Source organism: Strigops habroptila, chromosome 5, assembly GCF_004027225.2.
Source record: "Strigops habroptila isolate Jane chromosome 5, bStrHab1.2.pri, whole genome shotgun sequence".
Classification (NCBI taxonomy): domain Eukaryota; kingdom Metazoa; phylum Chordata; class Aves; order Psittaciformes; family Psittacidae; genus Strigops; species Strigops habroptila.
This window is the reverse complement of record NC_044281.2, coordinates 60,132,281-60,158,204: the sequence shown is the minus strand read 5'-3', so window position 1 is coordinate 60,158,204 and position 25,924 is coordinate 60,132,281. Positions and strand designations below refer to the sequence as shown.

The 25,924-nt window shown below is 42.3% G+C and overlaps 1 protein-coding gene across 2 annotated transcripts; it reads right to left on the bottom strand.

The window, feature by feature from the left end:
• Positions 1-8,923: 8,923 nt before the first annotated feature.
• MYOZ1 (myozenin 1) lies at positions 8,924-25,224 on the bottom strand. 2 transcript variants are annotated; one of them, XM_030486116.1, is made up of 6 exons: positions 25,060-25,168; positions 22,803-22,904; positions 20,981-21,162; positions 13,086-13,329; positions 10,190-10,349; positions 8,924-9,351 (listed from the first exon to the last, which is right to left on the bottom strand). In XM_030486116.1, exons 2-6 carry the CDS (start codon positions 22,876-22,878, stop codon positions 9,120-9,122), a joined length of 894 nt encoding a protein of 297 aa, XP_030341976.1. In that variant the 5' UTR covers positions 22,879-22,904; positions 25,060-25,168; the 3' UTR covers positions 8,924-9,119. The 2 variants fall into 2 exon arrangements, with proteins under 2 accessions (XP_030341976.1, XP_030341978.1); XM_030486118.1 differs by lacking the exon at positions 22,803-22,904 and having other exon boundaries at positions 25,060-25,224.
• Between the last annotated feature and the right edge of the window lie 700 nt (positions 25,225-25,924).

Genomic DNA, 25,924 nt, shown 5'->3' with positions numbered 1-25,924 from the left:
CTCACGAGAGGAGCCACCTTCCCGCGAGAGCCGGCGGCTGGGAGGGATGTCTCCTCTCGCGAGAGAGCCGAGAAGGCACAGTCCGGGCTGGTGAAGGACTGCGTGTTTCGCGGCCATTTCTCGTTCCCTTAGGTCAGGGCAGTCCTCCGCTGGGTTAGGGCGCTTTGGAGGGCAGGTGGCCTAAGTCGGTGTCCCAGGCCAGAAGGGACGAGAAGTCCCCACTGTGTTTAACTCTTGTTGGCAGGCAGGCAGTAGAGCTGTTCCCAGACCCGGCTGGAAGCCAGGGGTTAGCTAGCGATCATTTCAGGCGTGTGTGGGACTGATAGAGTCCCGGTGAACCACCTCCCTCTGCGGAGGTGGCGGGCTCGTTTTTTCCGGAGCAGCTTCCCGCAGATTGAGCGCCCTAAGCCCATGCAGTAGAGCTTGTTCGATAGAGCTGCCTGGGTAGAAATGTATTTTTCTTGGCAGAAAAATAGATGAGCTTGCAGAATGTGCATAGTTGCACAATTGCAAAGTACGGGCTGTGATAGCTGTGGGATATGAATAGAGCTGAAGTCCAACATGTTCACATCCAACATGTTCTCGTCCAGCAAAAGTTTACTTGTAGTTCATGTGAGAGCTGGATTTCCTCACAGGTTAGAGCAGTATAAGGTTGTATGTTCAACATGATCTGTCCAAGTACTTCAGGTATGAATTAGATCGTCTCAGGATCTGGGAAAATTGGAATAGGATCTTTTACAAATTTGCATTTTGATTTTCAGAATACTAGACAATGTGTAAAATTAATACTAAGCTCACATTCCCCGAACTGCACCAGCTGCACGTTGCAGTGTGTGATTTTCCTGTCACTAGTGCAGAGCGCTGGTAATAACATTAACTCTGGCACAGTAGTATTTTTGGTGATATCCAAGAAACATTTCAAGCCTACTGAAATAAATGTGTCCTCTCCTATGAATTCAGAATCATGCGTGTAAAGAGAGTATGACACTTAATTTTCTCCTGTTTTATTTGCTCGTTGCAGAGCAGTTGCTCTTTGTTTTCGTAGGTTATTGCACAGTCATCTCAGGGATTGTTCCAGTACCTCACCCACAGCCAGTGGTCCATGGACCACTTGAGCTTCTGTAGAATATCTTTCTGGCAAGTGATTCGCTGAGGGAGACCTGTGCCTTCTTTTCAAAGAGAGATTAAGAAAAGCAAGGCAAGGCAGGGTGGGGCAAAGCAAGGCGGGGCAAGGCAGGGCGGGGCAAAGCAAGACAGGGCAGGGAAAGGCAGGGCAGGCCGGGACAAAGCAAGGCAGGGTGGGGTGAGGCGAGGCAAGGCAGGGTGGGGCAAAGCGGGGCGTGGCGGGGCAGGCCGGGGCAAGGCGGGGCGAGGCGGGGCAGAGCAAGGTAGGACAGGGCAAAGCAAGGCAGGGCGGGGCAAAGCATACGGGGCGGAGCGGGGCAAGGCAGGGAGGGCAGGGCGGGGCAAAGGAAGGCAGGGCGGGTCGCGGCAGGGTGGGGCAAGGTGGGGGGGCAAGGTAGGGCGGGGCAAAGCAGGAGGGGCGGGGCAAGGCAGGGCAGGGCAGGCCGTGTCAAAGCAAGACAGGGCGGGGCAAGGCGGGGCGGGGCAAGGTGGGGGCAAGGCAGGGCGAGGCAAAGCAGGGCGGGGTGGGGCAAGGAAGGGAAGGCGGGTCAGGCTGGGGCAAAGCAAAACAGGGCAGGGCAAGGCAGGGCGGGGCAAGGCGGGCGCAAGGCAGGGCAAGGCAAAGCAGGGCGGGGTGGGGCAAGGAAGGGAAGGTGGTTCAGGCTGCGGCAAAGCAAGACAGGGCGGGGCAAAGTAAGGTGGGGAGGGATGGGGCGGGGTAAAGCAAGGCAGGGCGGGGCAACGCAGGGTGGTTCAGGGCAGGGCGGGGCAAAGCAGGGTGGGGCAAGGCAGGGTGGGGCAAGGCAATGCAGGTCTTGTGTTCAGTTCTGGGCCCTCACTACAAGAGAGACATTGGGGTGCTGGAGTGGGTCTAGAGAAGGGCAACAGAACTGGTGAAGGTCCTGGAGCACAAGTGTGATGAGAAACGGCTGAGGGACCGGGGGGGGTTTAGTCTGGAGAAGAGAAGGCTCAGGGGGGACCTTATCACTCTCTACAGCTACCTGAAAGGAGGGTGGAGCTAGGAGGTCTCTGCTCCCAAGTAAGAAGTGATAGGACAAGAGGTAATGGTCTCAAGTTGTGCCAGGGTGGGTTTAGGCTGGAGATTAGAAACAATTTCTTCACAGAGAGGGTGGTCAAGCCTTGGAACAGGCTGCTCAGGGCAGTGGTGGAGTCACTGTCCCTGATAGTGTTCACAAGCTGCGTAGACGAGGCTCTCAGTGACACGGTTTAGTGGTGGACTTAGCAGTCCTGGGGTAAAGGTTGGACTTGATGATCTTAAAGGTCTTTTGCAAGCTGGCTGATTCTATGATTCAGTGAAGATGACTGTGGGGACTGCCATTTCCATGAGCAGTTGGTATCTCAGTGCTAGCACCCTGGCTAAACAATGTAATTAATTACTCAAACTGAAACCGAAACACGAAGACACGAGGAGTAAACCACTTTCTTTTCTGCCCTTGTATTTCAGTGTTCCTGATATCTGAGACATGTCTTTTGTAACAATCCTTAGAGGACTGCTGCCAGCTCTGTAAGTTGTGGAGGAAGGATTTTTTTTCTTCTCCCCCCCCCGCATTTTTGAACCCCATTTTTACATAGGAAAACCATAATGTTCTGTATCTAAAAGATGTATTTCTGTATGCCAGAGTTACCAGCTTCTGATAATTCAGGTATACCATCAGTGGTATACCAGATGAATAGAGTATGCTTAGAGGGCTGGGGCTGCCTTTTTTCCTGCACAAACACTTAAAGCATACTGTTTGTGTATACCGGTATCTGCAATACCATTTGTGCTGCTGCTGTTAATATGGCATTTCTACCACCACTAAAATAATATTTAAAAAAAAAAAGTTTGTGCATTTGGAATAATGCTTGTTTACTTGTGACTTTCCATCCTATTTCAGTCTTTTGTTTTGGGAATCAAGCCAATCATACTGGGAGAGAGCAAGCAAATGAGAAAGGCCTCAAGCTTTTCTGAGGGACCAAAGATAATGAAGAGAAACATTTAGATACAGTAGATATAATGAAGCCCTGAATCCATGCTAGCTTCAGGCCCGTTAAAGTGTGGTGGTTTTTATAATAGAATATGGAAGTAATTACTCCTCAGAATACTGTGGAGTTTGGCTAAAGCGCTCTTCAGTGTAATTGGATTTGTATAGCGTCTGTGAGCAGGGGAGGTCCTGTGCCATAAGACCCATAGGTTGTCCTTAGGCTGGCCAGCAGAAAGTTTCTCATTTGTATGTTCATCCTTTGGGGGTCACTTTGTTCTCCCTGCAGTGAATGATGTATAATGAGATTGTTACTTAAGGCAGGAACTTCCCTCAGTAAGAAGGGGAAATCTGTGGAATCCTTATTTAGCCTTTTGTGCACAGGGATATTTTGGAGCATAAGTAAAGCATTGCTTCATGGGTAGCCTTTTTCCCTGCTGTTAGTGTCCTCCTTATATGTGTTTTTTGTTTCTAGCTACAAATGCAGGGACCTGAAGTAAAACAGTGGTGCTGCCGTGGGAAGAGTTGAGACCTTTGTCAGACTCTCATAGTATGGTTGTGCCTTCCCTGTCCAAATTTCCCCCAAATAAGTGTTCCCAGTAAGCCTTGTTAGAAGAACAAAGAATAACTATTTTGGTTTGGCACTGAAAGAAGAACTTAGAACTATAAATTAGTCTCATCTTATATATGCATTTATTTGGTCATTGTGGAGTTTTTAAAGGCAAATGTTCATTTCAGCTTTGTCTGGAGCTATGCCTATAACTCCTTCCTGTTCTTTAAAGTGTAGTGGTTCCTATCTGCAAATTTATTTGTGTCAGTCCTTCCTGAAAATACATCAGATGGAATTTTCTTTAAATTGAAAACAGACTTCTAAATTAAAATTCTTTACACAAAATATTTTGTGGCTTTTTATTGTTAATCAGAAGGTCAAAGCAAGCAAACAAAAAAGAGTCTGCAGGTTTCCTTCAAGAAAGTTGGAAAATGTACATTAAAAGTTTTGATATAAAAAATGTTTCTAAAAAGTGTAATTGAAAATTAAATGAAGAGTTTATATTCGAGAACTTGGTTATCAAGCTGACTGGAGTTTAGGCTGCATTTATAAGCATTGCTTCAGAGTGGTTTACGTAGTTCTCTTCCCTTTACTGCATGTGTTAACACAATATATATATCTGAGCAAGTACTTGCATTCATTAAAGCGTCATGTAAGCTGTAATGCAAGCAGAAGATGATCATCTGAGAAAAGATGACACTTACTGTGTGTTAAATACACAGAGAGCAAGAGGTACAGCATAAAGGCACTGCTAATTAATTACATTAGCTGAAGAGACTTTTACTAGTAGATATGTGATGCCATGAATATAATTAATAGTGTCTCAAATCCCACATACTCAGCAGTTCATGAAAGTTGTAGGGTTCCACAAAATGTGTGCAATTTTGCTTCTGTGTGTGTCTGCAAATTCTGCTTGGTTATCTGTGGTCCTGGTCAGGCACATCTCCAAGACAGTATAGGCAACTTGTCTGAACTAGTTTGTAACCTGCAATTTGAGGATGTGGGCATAGATGAGATTGCATATAAATGTATTAATGTGCTGTGAGCCAGCAGGCTGGCTTGCAAACTTTTCTAATACTCATTCAAGTGAAGTTAGTGTACGTGCTGCTGATGGGCAACAGTGGACCCCGTAAGTTGCCAGAGAAGTGCTAACAGCAGCTTGTTGTGCCAGAGGGCAGTCATTTGGAAGTGGGGTGTTTGCCAGATGATCACACCTGTGGCAGTCCTCTGTGGAAGAGAACATATACTTGCAGACAAGCTAGGCAGGAAAAAAGCCTCAGTGGAGTGGATGTTCAGGCCTTGTGCAACAAGTCAGCGCTTCTCATGGAGGGACAGCCACATGCAGACCTCTTTGCTCCATAACAGAATAATCGTGTTCATGCTCTTGGCTGTCTGGTGCCTGCCATCTTGTATAAGAGAAGTGGATACATTTTATGTATTCACAGTGTGATTTTGAAAAGTCAAACAAGATAAAGCCCATGTTCTCCTAACAGCCTGAAACTGTTTCACATTTTATTTCAGAGACTCACTAAGCCTAATGCCAAAGCCATCTCCTCTAAATGCTCTCTCAATAACAACATAAAATGTAATTCCCAGATGTTAGTTGTATGAATTATATCCTCATTGTCACTAATGGCAAGCTGCTCACATGAGAGGCAATTATGAGATGCAAACCCTTTGATTAGGGAATGCATTCAAGCCAAATGGAAGATTTTCTGTGCTATACCGAGAAGCGTATCAACCGTGCTACTACCTGCCAGATATTTATGCCATTAGCTGTAACTTCAGGCAAGATTTTAAAATATACAATTCCATATTTATGGATAGTATTGCTGAGATTTTGTTAAACACCTTTCTTTTACATTAAAACGCAGGCACTATTTTTTATGCATTTTCAGTATAGCTTGGATTCTATATCATACAAGTTGCCTTACATGAGACAAACATTTCAAAGCTGGAAACTGTAAAATAATATTCCTAAAAATAACATTGTTAAAAATAAATAGAAGAACTTTTTGTTCTGACTGAAAGATCTGAATGTCACAAAATTCTATCCAATCTGTTTTTCATGGGCCATCCCATCTCTGTTAAATGGAATTTTGGCTCCTGTTCCATGGAGTGTAAGCTTAATATCCAGTACATCCTGTATGAGGGAGCTGTAGCCTGCCTTTACAAGAGGATGAGCTCAATAATTTGTTAGTTCTTTTTTATCTCGAACTATGATGATCCTGCTTAAAAGCAGATGACTGGGTTTCCATTCTGTAGCGCCTAGTATGTGGGGGAAATCCACTGTAATTAAATCTTATAAAATCCTCTTACTCCCAATATAAATAATTCTCTGACATAGGCAATTCCCCTGAGTCCACATCATAGCCCAAGGAAAACAAAGAGCAGGAGCAGTTACTTACTTCCTTTTAAATATTTGATAATTTTGGACAAACTTCTGCTCTGATTACAGTGGCTGCAAGCCTTACTGAAATTAATTATTTTTGAGACAATTTACATTACTGATTTTTCTCACATTTAACATTATTTTGAATGATGACTAAACTAGCATGCATCTTAAGCTATGTAAACAGCAAGACAATAGTCTGAACTACTGAATGTGGTGTTCTTTCTGGTTTTGTACTAGAAACAAAACCACACAAATCCTGCTTGACAGGGTTTGAGATTGAAAGTGTGCTGGCAAAAGAAGAGCTATATGCTTTATTAAGCAAATTTACCAAAACCAAAGGATCCTCTTAGCTTGTATGAATTATAGCAATATCATTCATAATTTGCAGAGATACAATACTAATCCCAAGCACATTGCAACTTTTTATCCCCATTTAGGGTTTGTGATAATGGAGTGCACAGATAAAAACTCTTGTCCAACAGTATGTTATGAGGAAGAGCTTTGGGTATATACCCAGTCCTTTGACCTGCTTGCTGGATGATGGTGCCTTTCTTGTATGCAAGAACTTTGAAACTACACCACCAGAGAGCACTGTGTTATTTTCCCACAGCATTCCTTATCTTTCCCTGTATGTTTAAAGACCTATTTTATTTAGTCTTTTATTTAGACTCTTGTCTCTTGGGTGGACCTGGGACCTGTACTTGAGCTAGCCTGTCTCCTAGGTGGACTTTGGACCCACAGTATAGTTTGTGTCCAGCCCTATTTCCTTTTGCTCCTGACCAGATTCCCTGGATGGTCCCTGTGCCTGATTCATCCCCTCACCATGTCTGGGATGATTGATGGACCCTGTCACCAGCACGCAGCTCTGCCTGCAATGTTCAGATATGGTGGGCTTGTGTGCTGGTTGGTGAGGGCACTGCCTGTACCGGGCTTGCCTGGGGCTCACCCCTCCTTGGAGCAGCCAGCCTTCTGCACTTTGACATGTCTAAGTGGCCCATGATCTGGAACATCTGCTACTGAAAATAAATCATGACATCCAGGGACCAAACTGTCTTGTTTCTGCTGCTCCTGGCATACTTACAGTGAAAACATCATGTATTTCACTTTAAAAAATCATGTAATTCTGTGTTACTAGAGTCTGAAATCTCTGTCAGAAGAGGCAAGGCAATAAATGGCATATTTGGTGGGAAAATATATTGCATAGTGTTGCCTAGTTTTCTCTGAAATTTCCTGTGTCTTTCTGAACTTCTGGCATTCTCTTCATAGCGTGGATTCTTGTAATATAGTAGAATACTTTTTGAACTGGAAAAGAAATCTCCTCCTCCTTAATTACAATGCAATTGAAAAAGCTGGATTGATTAAAAATTTTGGAAAACCCACAGCATCCTTATCTTCAGACAGAGATCGAATATGGAATAAACTAATAGTTCAGTAGAATATGAGAATTTCCCTTTTAGATGTCTTTCACCAGTGAAATTTGAATGTATTTATGTAGACATTAGAAAAGGAAATCAGTGTGGGAAATGTGTTTTCGACTAATTCCTGGATCCATTTTATTCAAAGAAGCAAACCAAGTTTTTCTGAGGACTTGTTTTCTAATGAAACTTCAAATACTTTGTAGGAATATGTCAAAAAAGACAATCTTTTTTATTTTGTCAAAATGTTTTTCAGAAGATCAAAGTACCAAGTTTTAATTTAGTCACAGAACTGAGTTACACATACTTCTTGATCATTTAATAGGACATATAATAAAAGTTCTGTAGCCATTTCAGCAGAAAGGTTGGGAAATTACTCATACCTCACTTCTGCAGCTTATTGTTAGCATGTCTTTTAAGAGATCTCGAGGTAGCCCTGGCAGTAGCATTTTAGAGGAGTAATAAAGCCAACCTCATAACTATTCCAAACAGAATGAAAATCAAATATATGGTTGCAGGGATTTCTAGACAAGGAGGAAAATTTCCTAAATTAAAAGTACTTCAATGGAAGCTGTCCCTCTAAATAAGCTGTTTATCCCTGTTTATGAGAGGAATTGTTGATCTAAAGAAGGCACCAGGACAGAGAATTCCAAACCAGTCTCCATGCAGGCTAAGCTAGGGTATGGTAATGAAACAGCAGTCTTGTATGTTATGTGTCAGAGTGCAAATGTTCATGAAACAGAAGGTATGTAATGTAGAAAAATGAAGTTCTTTATTGGTTTTCCATGGTGCCTGCCTTTCTTCCTATATGTGTGGCATCGATAAAGCTGTTACAAGAAATGGAGTAGACTCTGCTGTGTATTTGAATAAGTAATGCCCTGTGGCAGGTGTCAAATTATTTCTGTTCTAATTAATGCTTTTGCTTTCTTGCTTTGTAACTATGGGCAAGTCATCTCACTTCAGTGTGCCTCTTTTCCTTCCCAACCTATTGCCTTTGTTTCTCTGTGTAAAAAACCCACAAAAACAACCCTGTTTAAGCTATCACCTGTTTTATACTCTGGAGAATTGGGACTTTTAGGTGACAGTGAAATACTTTAATAGGGCTGACTTGTTATTTTACCTCTGATGTTGTTAAGATTACCTGTATCATTTCCTCTCAAAGTCATCATTCTCCACCATCAGTTTTGCAGTATTTATCCAACCTATCTTATGACCATCCGCATCAGTCCTCGCTCTTTCTTCCTGTGCTAACAGTCTAGCTATGAGATTGAAACTTTTATTATTGCTAATCCCCAAATTGATTCAGCAGCATTTTTTAAGGAGAAAACACAAAAGCTTTTTTTCCTCTTGGTGTTTTATTGCTTGTTACTATATGACAAAACAGATTTATGATGGAGCAGACAGGCAGCATTTAGCAGAAAAACACTTTCTAGTTTTGCCCTTTTATGCCCTGGTGAATAAAAACCTTTCTTCCCTCAGACTGTTTCTGATGGATTAACTCCACAGCGAAGATAAGTTTAGAACCTGCTAGGAACTTGTCTGGCCTAAGGGCAAAAGAAAGGAAAGGCTGATGGAACTAGAGTTGCACTTTTCAGCTCCTTACTATCAACTTACAAATAGAAAGGGCTGAGGATGGTCTTGGCAGTAGGGATTTACAGCTCTTCTGTTTCACCACTCCTTGGCACATTGATCTCAGTATGATACTCAGAGGAGTCTCCTGAAGGCATCCATGGTATTGGGGTTCTGTTGAAGGAGGGTCTGCTGCTGAAATTTTGATTATATATCATGAGAGATTCTGGAAGCAAAGGGCAAATATCAAACTGAGGCACTTTGAAGGTCATCCGTTTGGCTGCTTTCTCAAAACCCCCATAAGGCATGGCAGTCCTGGCATGGGGAATACATGGAGTTAGTGAACACAGCATAGGTAAACTACAGGATTTAGAATATAGGCAAAGTTATCGAGATTGCAAATTTTACTGCTGTTGCAGTTGACTGGCCAACAAATCCTTCCTGAGAACATATATGCATCCATTGCCTATGTACTAAAAAAGATTTAGAACCAAACCACCACATCTCTGCTCCTGTTTACTTCCTTCACCCCTGTTGCATCAATCTCCATTAAATAATACAGTTTTCACACCTGGTGGTACCCCATACATATGGGAGGCAGAGGCTGTCTCATTGCAGAAATGAGTGGGATATGGGTTTGTCTTGGGTATTGATGTCCTGAGGCTATGGGAGTGGGTGGCGAAATTATATATGGAGGTTAACAGAAAATTGTTGCTGCCCTAGAAGTATTTATAAAACTCTCAGTTCTTATCAGAAGCAGCAGGAAAATCCTGATTCTTATCTGGAGTGCTGTGAAATACATGGCTTCTGATCATCAGTATTTTTCTTGAACTTTAAATGGCTGCAGTAATAAACAGTGGCAAGCTAAATCACCCTGGTCAGATGGGGTGAGAAAGGAAAGGAAATAGGATTAAAATCCTCTTATGCAGCTGCGTAAATTTTCAGTCCATAAACTGAATTAAAATCTCTAGCTCTTTATGTATCTTCTCTTTGTAGGCCTCTAGATGTTTCATCCACAGAAGACTGTGCTAAGCAAAATGGCATGTAGCTAAAACTTACTTACATTGCACAAGATGGGAAGGCTATGGCCAGGGTTATTGTGTTTTCTCATGCTAAGTAGACCGGACCAAACCAAATAACCAAGAAGTCTTACCGGTTAAAAGACTTGTAATGGGGGAAATCAGCTTTGGGACTGTATGACAGTAAGTCAATGGTGAACTGACTTTTGTCCTCAGGGCTGATACCCATTGCTCGTTCCCAGGGGGAGATATAAGTTTTAAATACAGTGATTTTTTTGCCTCCTGACTTTCCATCTGTAAACAGAGGAAGATAAAACACTCTAGTTAGATGATGCTCTAAATACATTGCTTTTTTTGATTTCTGCTACTGAAGTTGAGACACCAGCTTTGTTTCCCAGTTCTGAAACTCCTAGATCAAGTCCGAGACGTTATGGTTAGATTTCTTTTAAAAAAGACTGTCATACACGACTTCTGACCTTATCCACAAAAGCAGGCATACCACTAAGAGCCACTCATCCAGGAATTTGCATTAAAGCATATATTTGAAAGCTGATTTTTCATTCTTCTCCCTGGTTGCTCAAATAGAAACCTCTTACCCCAAGAATCAGTATCCTCTTTCACTACCTCGGGAGAAGCTTTATACAAGGCAAAATGCTGTCTAATTTCATAATTTATTTATTTCTTCTCCGTCTGATCATAGCAGACAAAATCCCTCCACATCAACTTCACCATCATCATCAGATGCATCAAACAAAGCCCTGAGTGTAAACTCCAAAACTAGACTCAAACTTTGAAGTTCCCTTAAACTGTCCAAAAACCTTTAATCATCATATTTCAGGCTCTGTGCTGGTTTTGGCTAGGATAGAGTTAATTTTCTTCATAGCAGCTAGTATGGGTCTATGTTTTGGATTTGTGCTGAAAACTGTGTTGATAATTCAGGGAAGTTTTAGTTGTTGCTGAATGGTTCTTGCAGAGTGAAGGCCTTTTCTGCTTCTCACCACCCCACCAGGCTGGGAGTGCATAAGAAGTTGTGAGGGGACACAGCCAGGACAGCTGACCTCAACTGACCAAAGGGATATTCCATACCTTATGGCATCATGGTCAGCATATAAAGCTGGGGGAAGGAGAAGGAAGAGTGGGATGTTGGGAGTGATGGCATTTGTCTTCTGAAGTAAGCATTATGCATGATGGAGCCCTGCTTTCCTGGGGATGGCTGAACACCTGCCTGCTGATGGGAAGTGGTGCGTGAATTCCCTGTTTTGCTTTGCTTGCGTGTGCAACTTTTGCTTTACCTATTAAACTGTCTTTATCTCAACCCATGAGTTTTCTCACTTTTAGTCTTCCAATTCACTCCTCCATCCCACCAGGGAGGGGGGAGTCAGCAAGCAGCTGTGTGGTGCTTAGTTGCTAGCTGGGCTTAAGCTGTAAGAGGGTCTTGGCAACCCACAACCATCTTTACCAGTGTCTTCATCATTCATTCTTGAATGTTCTAAAATTATAATTTCCTTTGCCTCAGTATTTTTATAAATTGGCATTTTCTTTGTGATTACATGAACAGACATTCATATTTTCCCCCTCCTGAACCAGAATGTTAGAGACAAATCTGGCCCAGACACCTCAGAATGGCTAAAAGCAGTTGGAAAATATGATGGGCTCTCTCTCTGGAAGTTGAAATCCTGTCACTGACAGAGCTGCACTTTGCTGTTCAGTCACATGCTTCTGGCTGCTTCACTAAGCAAATGAGCTTAGACAAAAGTTTTCATTCTGTGTGCCTCCTGAGCAATAACTTCTGCTTAGCTTGATTAGGGCAGATAGGAATAATAGGTTAACAGAGTCAGACATTCTGGTGCTTTCATGGTGCTACAGTTTGTGTTGGAAACATAAATCCTTATGAAGAAAGTGGCAAAGAGTGAGTATTATTGCTCTTAACTGAAATTTTCTTATTTACCACAGCTGCTTTCTTTGTCTTGCTTTTTTTATTCAAACCTTGCCAAATCCCAGGCTTTCCTGGTTTTGGAGAATTGTAGACATTTACACAATCTTATTTTCATTAAAAAATAAAAACAACTACCTGCTTCTTTCTGTGTGAAGGACTTAAACTGAGTAGTTTAGAAGTAACCTGATTGCTCGGGTTTAAAAATAAAGGCAGTTGGGATCTATTTCTGCAGTGAAAGCTATGGGATTATATTAATCCTCCCTCTCCCTGCACACAGAAATAGGATAACAATGAAGAAAAATCTCCTGTAACAAGACAGATATACTCTACACAATTTTCTTTTTCACAGAGATGGCCAGAAAGGTAAAAGCAGCTTTTGATATATAATGCACATGCTTCCAGAATGTAAATGAACTACCTTGGATTTTACAAGTCACCCATTTGGTTACTGATGACAGTGATTCCTGGTTCCCAAGGAAATTTACTTTTTGTTGTAAAATCCCATAGGGACTGTTAAAATAACAATTTCACCTGCCGATTCTTACACAAGACTAAATTCAATGAAAAATACTTCTACTGGTAAAGATATTGCTTCAGTAGGCCAGTGGTGATTATCAGGTAACTTTTAGAAATATGCTGTTCCTTTCTGAAGGTTATCCAGAAAGTGCTGTTTGTTTAGATGGAAGCTTTGATTTGATGTCAGGACTGACATACTCAAAACTGATGTGTCAGGTCAGACTGCTGAGCAAAAGAGTTAATACTACTATCTCCAGTGATGGTCAGATACCCTTGAAAGGAAAGAGTATGCCATACTAGCATACTGCTCTATCAACCTTAGGAGCTCATGTAGTAGTTATGTTTTCTATAATTTCTCTGGTCCATCCAAGGAAGGTATTTCTGCTTCTTGCATATGATTAAGCAACACAAAAACATGCAAACAAAACTGTCAAGCTAAGGGCAGTTCAACTTTTCTAGACTTTGCAATGGAACTTAATTCATGTTTTAGACAAATTTGTCTACTTGTCCCTAGGAATAGGGTTGGCATAAGCTCTGACAGCTTTAGCTATTTCTTATTCCTGAAGAGAAATACTTGCCTTTCTCAGTACCATCACTTCCTTCTCCACCACTTCCAGTTGATTCCCCACCATGCTCCCCTTTGCTGTCCGTCAGGCCTCCTTTGCTTCCAGGCCTAGGAGGAGCACCAGGATACTGCTGCTTAGTGGAGCCATGCTGCCCATGCTGTCCAGCTGTCACTCCTCCTACCATCCGCCCATGGGCATAGCCTTGTGCGTCTTCACCATAATGCCCTCCTGGTGGGATGAACTTCTGAAAGTGATCCTAGGGCAAGAGAAAAGAACAGTAGGAATCCCTGTTACAGGACATGGTCCATTTACGTTTCAGAACATGAACTCCTGAGTCTCTGTGATCTGACCAGTTTTGTGTCCCAGTTACAAAACCCAGTGGCAGAACTTCACATGAGTTATTCTCTATATTCAGTATAGAAGCAGTTATAGAACAGTAGCAAGAGCAGTGGAAACACACCTTTTAATGGACGTCTCACAGTCATTTCATCAGGGTGAGAAGAGAGCAATCTGTGTATTGTCTCCAACAGTGATCAATATGAAATACAGGAGGAAGGGAATGGAAATGCAGCTTTTAACAGAGCAGGTAAAGGTCAGAGAGATACTTCCTACATAGGAAGTGTTTTCATGTCAAGATTAAGATAGCCCAGCAAAGTCAGCTCAATTATAGTATGGGAGCTAAGTGTTACAGGACAGCAGAACAGGGTACCTGTGGCAACGTAAAAGCCTGAAAGATGACTGCCCACATGTCTATTTTCCATATGCAGGAAGGTCTGCATGGGGAGGGATATTTACATCTGCAGGACTGAAAAGATAGCAGCTTGGAAAAACACGAAAGACGTTCTGGGCACCACAAGAGGGAAATGACAGGAAGAGTATTGCTTGTAGCAATATGTGCATTAATGAACCAAGTCTAACCAGCAACAAGGCAAGAAAGCAAACTCTGTCCATCAGTAAACGCAAGTTGGTCTTGTTTTCCAGGCCATCCTCTCTGCCAAGTCCAGGCTAGAATCTGCACAATCCCTGCAGTACATAGTGAAAGAGCAAACAGTCAGTGCAGGATTTATACACCCTTTGGTGCCAGCACAAGGTCCTGTTTTTGCACAGCAATTTTGATAAATACTTGTGGGGAACAGGAACTGATATAATATGTTCAGAAAAATATTTTATGTATTGCTCATAAGTGAGATCAAAGCTTGACTCCTATCAGATATAAAAAAGTATCTTTTATGTATGTATTACAGCCCACATGGATGTATAATAAAAGTAACCTGGGTTATACATCACATATGGTTTTTCCTGTTGGACTAGGGGACTGGCTGTAGATGCCCAAAGGTGTAACAAATATACAGCTGAAGTGAATGAATCTGTGGTTCCTCGTGCTGTGTTTCTGCTGTATAAATTCATCTCAGGCAGTTAATGGCAGATGAGTGCCAACCTCAGGCCTGGCTCTCAGAGGGTTAAGGCTTTCTTAGGGCTTTCACACCTAGTACAGTTTAGCAAAAAGAAGCTTTCCAGGCTGTAAACAGGCTTCCAAGGCCAGCTGTTCGGTCAGCTAAAAATAGATGAGAAGTGAAAACCCCACAAGGCTCAAGGCAGAATTATCTAACCCTCAGTTCCCTGTGTCTCCAGCAGCAGTGTCCAGGGTTTCACAGCAGGTCACCGGGCTGCAACCCAGGCAGGCAGCCAGCTGCAGGCTGAAGTGGCAGAGCTGGTGCCCCCAGGGCCTTTAGGGACTGTCTGTCCTCCTAGCTGTAGGAAATTCCCTTTTTAGGAACAGAAGGATAATGTTCCCCTGAATGTCAGGAAGCATTGAGAGGGGAGAGATTGTGAGCATTAAGCTGTATACAGGAGCTAGCAGGGCAATCTGTTCCGTTATGCATGGGAGCTATGTAGCTGTAAAAAGGCAAACTGAAAAACGGGTATTTTGAGGGCTAGGGGTCAGAATAAGGTTATTCTGTAAATGTTAATATATATGCAAGGTTAATGCTGCTACTGATTAGCTCAGTAATTTCAAAACAGGATTTGCATCTTCTTTTCTTCAAGTTTCACCCATGCTGCATGCCCTTCCAGAGAATTAAATGCTTATTTATCTTTTCCTCTGGTTACTTACATGCACTCTCCTGGAAAAAAAAAAAGGGTCAGAAAACATCAGCATAACATGAGATACAGTAAAAAGGGCTGGTTTGATTTTGTGCATAGCAGTATTCGATGTGACCAGGAAGGAGCATCATTGTCACCTGGTGTTATTTAAAATTGCAGTATTATCACTAAAGAGGAGTGAAGTTTCTCTGAAACACAAGGTTTGCTTCAGGTAAGCCACACCTAAATCTTGTTTAGCCGCAAATGAAGTTAGTTGGATTGGTCTCAGGATTCTTCATGGACCTCCTGGGAAAACATCCTATGTTCAGCAGACATCTCCATTTAGATAGGAAAGACCCATTTTTTATGTAATAACCCAGTCTATCCACCTGCTAGAATAAAAATATATTTTTCTTTAGTTTTGGCCTCCACAATAGATTGTCTTAGCTCAGATTACCTGAGGGCAAAGGCAAATTAATCTTTTTGAAATCTTGAACTTTGGTGGATTCAAATGAGCTCATTCCAACAGAGTAGAGCTCAGGAGCAGCAGCCTCAAGCGGGAGTCTCAGTGTAAGCAAAGCTGGGTAGGTGCAGCTTTGTCCCCAGTGCTTAGAGCATGCCTGTGTTCAGGGTATTCAGAGTGAAATACGGCTTACACTTGAGGGGAATATGTGTTTTGGGCCATTGCTAACAGCAAGTGGAGCTTTTATGTGTATGCATATTCACATGACAAAACCAACCTCTCAGTTAGGGTTGACTGCCCCTGTTGGTGGAAATCCCAGGAGAGAAGCCTAGGAGTGTCAACTGAGAAGGTTGATAACCTTCTCTTGTTGGCCCTGGGGGCAGATCACACAGTTCCTCCCTGGTAGGGTCTGCCCTATCTGTGTGTTACTGGAGGTAAGGGATGTTATCAAGTCCCTGGGTGTCCCTAAATCCACTTAAACAAGGGAAGAAATGTAGCAAGTTCATATGATGTTCCCTGGATGGGCTAAACAAATTAGGCTCATGTCTCTGAAGTCCTTAGTGCTAGCAAGAGCCTGATCCTGCAGGCTGAGTGCCCAGATAGGTGAATTCTGAATTCTCTGGAGCTACTGCATGTGCCTCATGAAAAATAGATGATGAAAGATGATCCAACTAATGGAGCTGAGATCTGTAAGCATCTCAAGGCCCTGACGTCACTGCAAGGCAGCCCCCAGGAGGAGACACTGTGTGCTTCCCATCAGCTCCTTGGTGTGCCCTAAAGAGAATGATTGAGGCCACCAAATGTGTTTCTATTTCCACCTCACTGATAAAGAGCTTCCCAAAGGTTTGATGCCTATGTGGTTACTAACACTTCTGAAGTTACTGTGACTGAATCTTCTCAGTGGCAGCCACTCAAATGCTCCTTAACAGTGGGATGGGAGATTTAAAATTCAGACACTTGGAGAGTCTCAGAGACTGCCTGCTGTTTTTATTGAAGTGCGTGCCTCGGTCCTTATTTTGGAGTTGCATAGCCTGAAAACCTATGATTGACTTTATAAAAAAAAAAGGGGGGATGAAAATAAAAAGTAACCTCACCTGTATCTTAAGCTATTTTTTTAAAACATGCTCCCCCAAGAGGCACAGCAGGTTGAGCTCTTGCTTTCTGTTTCCAGGTCTACTTCTGACTTGCAGTTTAATCTTAGGCAAATTATTTTTTCACCTCTATGCCTGAATTCACCCATCTAAATAATGGGAATTTTTAACTAATACTACCCAAAATTATTTTTATCTTATTTGTATGTTTTATATCATCCTTGCTGCATTTTTGCATTTTCTTTGTGGATGAAGGAAATTGAGTTTCAGAATTTCAGTCAGAAGTTTTCTCAAAGTGCTCCAGCAAACAACTATGGAAAATAAAAGGCTCTTCCTCTCTGTCATTCTGCTGTTTCCACACCAGTCACTTCTTGAGTAAGAAGGCATCAGACTTCATGTTCACTCTTACATGGCTTTCGGTGTAATTGGGGCCTCTAGGTCTTCTGCATCAATCCAACTGCAGCACAGCAGGTCTCATTTTGTTAGAAAAGTTACATCTCAGCTGGCTCACTCCACTTAGTTCATAACCTGAGACTCTCTCATATCTCAGCTAAGGAGTTAGGGCAATAATGAATGGGGCTCTAAAGCTGAGAAAAATAGTTTCACATGGTCTTGATGTGTTTGAAGCCAGACAAATTTAACATTATGAAGTGGAGAAACAGTCTGTGAACTGCTGATCTATTAATTGGTGAACTGTGAAGTGGGATTTAGGAGACCCAGAGATAAGACTGAGACCCTCTCTATGATTTTGGGTGATTCATTATTCTACTCCATGCTTCAGTTTCACTGTTAAAAAATTAATGTAGCAATTTCTGTCATGCTATAGTTGGTCAGATGCTACAGCAATAGAGCACATAGCAAGGTAGGATTTCATCATGGTCTTTAGCCAGTAGTAAGTTGCATCTTGCAGCTCCACAGTGAGGTTGATAATATCCTATGAGACATGGAGAGAACCACAGTTCCTGTGACGGGTTGGTACAGCATGGGGTGAAGAGAAGAAATCCTTCTCATCTGTTAGACAGGGCTCAGCAGAGCCCAGCTTCTCCGGCCCAGCAGCAAACAATGAGGGTATCACATGAACCCTCCCTGTTTGGCAGGATATCAGTGTGCTAAAAGTGTCAATCTCAGTCCTTCCTAAAAACATTCCCTTGTATTGTGTATTTGCAAGAGAAGAGGGTCACAGCATTGAACACAGCTTTACAGTACATACTGCATTTCACTTTGCTCATGTTGGGAATGGTTAGTCCTTTTGTCTGTGGGTTTAGCTATAGTTTGCCTTTAACTGGATGGGTGGAGCTGAGCCGTAAAACAGTGGCAGGTTTTCACTTTTGCATGGAGCTGGTCTGACATTCATGCACACACAATGTATGCGTTTTCTCCGCTAAAAGTAAGGCGATTGATCTGATTGTCCACTGTGGTTCTTTGGCTGGCAGAGAAGGAGGAGGAGAGAAGCAGGAGGGTGGATCAATGACATATGACTGCTGAGATCTTCTCCCTTGTGTGGAAGGTTTATGGCTATGGCACAGGCTATTCTGGAACCCCTTATATGGTTTTGATTTATTTTTAATAACCTTTCTCTCTGTATGTTTTTATATTACGTTACCTTGCTGTTAAACTTTTTTTTTGGGAGGGGAAACCCCAATCTATTCTCCACTCCAGACCTTTCTTGCTCCGTTTTGCTAGGTGTGTCCTGAGAATATTCTAAGACATTTAAAAATCTATGATACAAAAGCAGTAAACACACCACCAGTTTTAAATCCCTTCATAGCTTTAAAGGCACAAGGAATTCTTTGGGATGGGGAGCAAAGGATGTGAAAATTAACTGTGAGGGGGAAGTAACTGGAAGTAGCAGTAGAAATTCTTTACTCTGCCATTATCTTCCTCCCACAGTTTTCTTTTGTTTAAACCTTTTCTGCATCCACCTTTGAGCAGAGGCAGGAGCAAGAAAGGAAAGGAACGGAAAGCTAATCAAACATTGCAATCAAAAGGGCTTTTTGATGAAAGTTATTTGGTGCTAAGGTCAGGCACTGTCCTGATGGTTTGGAAGATAACAGTGAGGCCACGGATCTGTTGCCTTTACCTGCCCAAGAGCAATCAGCTCTCAGAGAGGTTGGCTGAGCTGCTGTGATCACTCAGCTTTTCTTCTCACTGCTCTGACTGCCAGCAAAGGTGCTAATTCATGCTGGCTGTGATGATGACAATAGTTATCCATGGTGGCAGTGGATGCAGCCTGGCAGAGTCCTTGCACAGAGCACACTGGGCAGCTAGCAAATGGTAACAATTATGTTTGTGATCCTCCTAAGCCGGCCCTGTGCACAGGCTCCAGGGCAGACCGAAGTCTTCCTGCAATGACCAATGGAGATTTGTTATCTGTACCATGAATGTGGAGAAAAGGTAGCCATGAAAGTGAATCATCGAGGATTTTAAAGCAGCATATCAGCTGCTGTTTGGAGACCATGCCTTTGTTCTCATATAGCAAAGCCATAAAGAAAATCCTAGGCTTGTTAGACTTTTGTCTAACACCCAAATACATTTATCCACAGCACAGTTTCTTACAGTCTTGCTCAAAGAGCTTGGGAGCAGAGGTGTTCTTACAGAACAGGGGGAGAGACTGGCAACAGAAAGGGTATGGAGTGAAGGTCAGACATGGATGAATAAACAAAGTAGGAAAAACAGCTAACAAAAATGAAGTGATTGTCATCAGCCTTGGCAATCTCAGTCTTGGAAGGACCCTGTGCATGTCCAGTTTTGGGTCAGTTTGTCACAACTCATTTGCTTTGCATTTCTCTGATTGGACACCCTTAAGTGACACCCTTAAATTTTTGAAATGGACTTTTTCTTCCTTCACATCATTATTTAGAATTATAGAATCATAGAATCAACTAGGTTGGAAAAGACCTTTGTCTCACTCCTCACTGCAGCAGATTCTGACATGAACTTGGCTCTCATATGTTTTAGGAGCTCTGAGATTGCTGAGTATTTATGAAAATAGCATATTTTTCTAGGATTTTCATCTGAAGAGTTCAAAGTTCATAACACAATTCATTCTCACATCCTTTCTGGGAGTTATCTCACTGAAGAGATGAAGTACCTGAAGCACAAAGAGATAAAGAAACTGCCCGAAGTCTAACAGCACTGGATATGCTTGCTGCATCTCTGGTGTGTCATCCCTGATCTGTAAGCTGACCTACGGTTGTAATTTTAATTACATTTTGTCTTTCAGGCATCTTTCCACCGCCTGCTTTCCAAATTGTCATTTTTAGAAGTGAACTCAAAGATTTACTTATTGCTGCTTTTGAAAACATCAAAAAAACTAAAACATAGGACTGAAACATAGCATGTTTTTGTTTGGCTGAACATTTTCTTCAGCTTGACTTTTATTATTTTGCTTGAGTTTCCTTGAACTGGAAAGTAGATGCCATAAAGGAGCAAAATGACACCAAATAAATTTAAAAAAACATCAGAAGACGAGATGCTACATCAAAACGCATGTATAGCCTGAAACATTTTCTATTTGTTTTACTGAACTGCTGCCAATCAAGTAAAAGGGGAGTTGTATTTGTAAAAGGTTAAGTATCTTCAGAGGACTTTACACCAGCAACCAACCATATAGAGAAGTTCAAAGCTTAAATAACAGTACTAACTCGTGGAAAAGGGAAGGGGGGGGAGGAGGAGGAAAAAAAGTCTGAATTTATACACCATATCTGATAGGAAAATACTTTAGAAGAAAACAAACGTAGCTTCTAGCAAATAAACTGAAGATACTGCAGTATCAGGTTAGAGGTTTCTGTCTGAATTTTCATTTGTGGAACTTCCTTCAGGAATGAGCAAAGGACTCAGCAGGAAGCATAAAAGTGTATCCTAGGCTAAAAATAGAACTGCAGCTACTGGAGCTAGAGTTAGACGTGGATGGATCATTTCCATGTTGCAAAGAAGAAATGGAATGGGTACAAAAACAATTAGTCCTGCCCTGTGCAGCTCTGAACACCTGCCGAACATGCAGTCCACCTTTCTCACTCAGTTCTGAATTTTCTCATGCTTCTGCATGTATGATACCAAGTATTTGCCAAAGGTAACTAATGCTGCTGCCAAAAGGAAATAAAACTGTGTGTTTATATAATTTTGGCTTTTTCCTGCATTATATATCCCTTCCCCACGCTCCTCCCTCCCCCCCAGCTCATGCACATTCAGACAGGAGAGCTGTAGGCACACTCCATTCCTGTTTCCCCTGGGTGTATGGAGCAGCTTTTTAGTTTTAATCTCCAACTTACCACAGAATTGTCAGTGAAGGCATCAGGGTTGTTCTCATAAATGAACTTCTCCACCCTCAGCTGACGTAATTTGAACATCTTGGATCCTTTGTTAGTGAGGAGAGAAAGCTCTTCTAGCATCACATCTCTGGGGGTGCTGATCTTCTTCCCCAAGTTCAGCTTGGACACCTCTTGTGGCATGGCTACAAAACATGGAATGGGATGCTTTAGGAAGTGCTCTGGTCCAAGTATCTTGTCCATTGCTTCCCAGCATCAGTAGTGACTTCAAAGCAGACAAATTCTCTTTTAATTTAAGTTTTAGGAAATAACCTATGCACCAAATTTTTACTTCGATGACACATAGATGTAGCGTGGGTATAGATGGGTGGAATTTACTCTAGATTGCAATCAAGGCAAATCTGCACAGAGAAGAGTTGCGTAAGAGTGGAGCTAGAGGCATGTGTCCCACATTTGAAGCTCCTCAGTCAGTGCAGCAGGATTCCTTAGAATTTCCTCAAAATGCACCACTGCCTTGTCTGGTTACTTCCCTGCACGCACCTCCCCTCCTCTGGAATTAGATGAGTGGCAGTCAGCTCTTCAGATTGGGCTGACATATAATAAATAAAGACAACTGTGGTGTGTGTTGGTTTAAACATTATCCTGAAGCCATGGCAAGATTCAATGTTATTATATTGTTTTGCTTGTTTGTTTTAAGGAGAATTTTTAAAGGGAAAAGTAGTTGAAGTTCTCTTCAAGTCTTAATATGCCAGTGACTCAATACGTCCTTTCCATTTAATTTGGTACCACCACTTCTCCATCAAAACAACGGATTAAAAAATGTTTAGTGTAAAAATCTTGCAGAAATGCAGTTAAAGCTTTTCACTCAGAAACTCATAACTTTTACTAGGCTTTCTTTTTTCTGTATTGACCAAGGTTAAGACCACTTATGCACCTTTACATCTCATTTACAACAGAGAATGAATCTTCATCCTTAAACTAGTACAATATTGGTATAAGCCCATTCATTTCATTAAACATTCTCTGAAGAAATATTGTTTTTTAGCAAGCCGATTTTATATAGCACTATTTCGTAGCACACGAGGAAATGCCCTTTAACTGAAAATGGGATTTTCACTTACTTGTTTACTTGAATGAAGGATTAGAGCCAAACAGAAAAGTATGTTCCTGTACCCTAGCAAAGAAGTTTCTACAGCCCTTTTCTGAGAGCTGCAGAAAGGAACAACATTGAATTGATGCTTTTCAAAACCTCTAAAAACCTTCCCTATGCTGTCAAAAGTAAAGAGAAGATAAGGATATCACGGTTAATTAAAAGTCACCCTACCCAATACACAGGTATTCTGTAGAAAGAAAAGTGTCCCAAGTTATATTCTTCCTACTGTATTACCCCCTCTAAGAAACAGACTTTTTCAACTAATGAGTGCTGGAAGAATTCTATCACACAGAGGAAAAATAAATTAGAGAAAAAGCTTATAAGAGAGAGAACGACATAGAATATAACTAGGCTCTGCAGTATCAATTCATATTCATAAAAGATCATGTTCCCTTTCCATTTACACTGGTGTGCCTCCAAATTAATGCTGCAGGAGAATATGAGTTTACAAAGTGTGATGTAGGTCAACTTTTAACCTGAGTGTGTGTACAATGCTTTTGAACAGTAAATTAGCAAATGTGATGTGATTGTAGGCTGAACTTCAGTAATATTTGTGGCACTTTCTCCTGGTATGTTCACTGCATGTCTTGCTCTGGGAGCTCAGTCAGACAGGGTGTGAAATTCAGGTTGAAAGCCAAACAATTCTCATGTGTGCAGTTTTGCATATCTTACCTTCTTGTGTCAGCTTGCCAATGAGTTTAGTGGACTTTTTCCTTTTAACAGGAGCAGGAGTCCCTGAAAGGGGCATTCCCACAAAGGGTTCTCTGCTTTGCTCTAAACACACAAGGAAATGGAGAATGAAACACTGGAAACTTATTTCTTGCCTCTCTTCTAGTTGCCATCTGCAGTTAAGAGATACACAGCCTTCCTTTCACATAAAGGTTCTTTTCTATCCCTTCCACATGTAGGAACTAGTGAGTGGTATCATCCTATACAGAATATTATCAGCAGGCAATTGTGGCATTCTCTGGGGAGTTAGCATTATGACACAAAATATGGCAGCAGATACAGCACAAGCATTGCTTGTGTCATATAGCATTGTAATCTAAAGTAGGCATTTTATTTGCAACGTGGCAGTCTCCCAGCACCCACGTGTGCCACAGTGGTAGTCTGTTATCATCCCGTGCTGTACTAACAGAATGTCAGTTTGAAAATTTGCTTTATCATACCATGTTATAATACCATGCAGTTATCATTACGTGGTAATCTGTATTTTAGTATAAGGATTTTGAATCTGGCCATGAGTTATCTGGAAGCATTTTGAATAATGTGCAAGTTTGGTTTGGATATTTAGATAGTACTATTAGAATTAGAATAGGTATTCAGAAAACCACGAGACTGAAAGTTCTGAAAACAAAACAACCAAACCCCTAAGTAATTTTGTCTGCTATGACTGCTACTGTCTTGTTACGCAAGGGCTGGAGGAAGAAGGCACAAGCAAACTTCATAAAGGAAAAGTTGTTCGCCCGATTTGTTTGAAGTCACTTGCACCTATATCTTATATATTGATCATACACATATCATTCAGAAGGGGGAAGGAGGGAGGAGGGAGATTTCTTCTGGTGCAGTGTTCCCCATCTCTGTCCCCAGATAGAATGAGAGCTCTGTACTGCAAAGTCAGGGAAAATGAGGAGAAATCTCAGCAATTCCACTTCAGGCAGCTTCTCAGAGTCCTTCTTGGGGGTTATCACACATAATGTAAGTAGGGCAAATGTCTTGCCTTCCCTTCAACACTGTCCATGCCCAAACAACAGCATATAGGGGGACAGATCCTTGCTTAATACAATACAATACAAATTAAAATGAGCAAAACCCTGTTGGCTTCAGCAATAGCACTAATTAACCATCTCTGTCCTTGTGATTCTTTGCCCTTTAGTTGCTTAAAATTTCAGAACTGAAGACACTGAACTATGAATTTTTTTTTAAAACTAGCAAGCAAACAGTTGGCTCTATGAGTTTATACATGGGCCTTGTGATCAAGACATTTTTATCTCCTGTGCATTTTGCAGTTTCATTCCACCATTGCTCCTTTTGCAACATGATTTTCATGTGATGAGGTGATGATACCTGCTAAAAGAAGCCCAGGCACAGCAAACCACCTCCAATCACATTGACAAATACTCTCTTGAATTATTTTTTGTTTCAGATTTCCAAGGTTTTTTTGATTGTTTTTTGTTTGGTTTTTTTACACCAAGATGCTGCCTGTGTAGTTCATATCATAAAAGAGCCCATCCTGGTGTATTCCCAAAGCAAGCATGAGCAGGTGCAGCCATAAAGCACGTGCTGCACATTCTCCTCGAGCAGCCGGACATCTGCTGCGTTATGTAAAAGAAGCGGGCCCTGCTTGACAGGAAAAGGGCAATGCTGCTGGGAGGTACGGGGGTGGGAGGTTGTGGCCCATCTGATGGGTCATAAGACTGGCAAAACAGAGGAAAATAGTCTGTATTCCCCAAATGTGGACTCCCTGGGGCAAGGCAGAAAGAGCAGGCCCTGGTGGGGAACTGTGCTCCCCTAGAACACTCACTGCCAAGGAGCAGTGAGGGCAAGTCCATCCCATTCTGCTGTCCTCCTTTACTAATCCGGCAGGACTGGGGAGTGGAAAACCTGCTGCGCGCTGTTAGTCTAGTATAAGAAAAGAGGCAGCAGTCTTTCACTATGGACAGGTTCCAGAGCTATACTGGCACTGCTGCTCTTTCAGCCACCTCACCACAAGGAGGCTGCTGAAGCCTCAGTCCCCATTGTCCCCACTTTATCCCATAAATAAAGCCAGGGCCACAGTTATCTTTTACTCCCCTGGGATCTATCCCTTGGTTCAATTCCTCTGCATCAGTCTTTGCAGCCCTGATTTGCTTGGTTTTGCTGCAAACCAAACCAGTCTTTACCCTCTCCAACACCTGCTCTAAACTATTTTGCTGCCCGGTCAACTCACCTCAGGCTTGCAGTGCCAGGTTCAGACGTGCTCAAGTGCCTGCCCCAGAGCTCAGCAGTGGGCTGTTTCCTCCTAGCCCGTCTCTGGGTGCTGCTGGGGAGGCTTGTCCAGCAGCCCGGCTCACCCAGGGTGCCTGGGTGCAGGCAAACTCTGCCCAGCACAAAGTGTTGATGCAGAGTGCTGTGAATTTGACTCCTGAAGGCTGCTTGCACAGGCATCCTGCAGTTATTAATAGCCAATAGCCCAGAGGGAAGAGTCTCAGATAGCACTGCTGCCATTCCCGAGGAGAGGGGAAAGGAAAAGGTTGCTCCTCAGGTCTCCTGCAGTCACTGCGTCAGTTCCCAGGAAGACCAGTCACTCTATAGGTGCTTCACTTCTTCCTCCTCTCTCTTTAAATGAACCTGTTGTTCCCCTTCCTCCTCCCATTGCATTTTAATGCAATTCGTAAAACCTTCTCAATATCCTGTTTGTCATTAATGCCTCAAAAGCTCTCTTGGGTCTTGCTCTGTTTTATACTTCTGCCCCCTCCTGACTCCATCATTCAACCCAGTGTCTTCAAGGCTCTCACACATCATTTCTAAAATGCCAGGCATTCAAATAGTACATCAGAAAGCACAGAAGAAAAGTAATTGTATGCATGAAGAAAGAAGTAGTAGGAAAACCATGAAGTCTAGAAAGCTGTTTACAGAGTTCTAGGAAGTAGCTGTGTGTATGGGAAACCCAGCACAACCAAATAGCAAGGGAAATAATTTCCTGATTCATGACAGAAATAGAGTTGACTGCCTGCATTTGGTGCAGCTTTGTACATGCAAATGACTCCCCTTCTTTAGCTTCTGTTCATTATGAGGCAGCTCCCCCTGTTTTT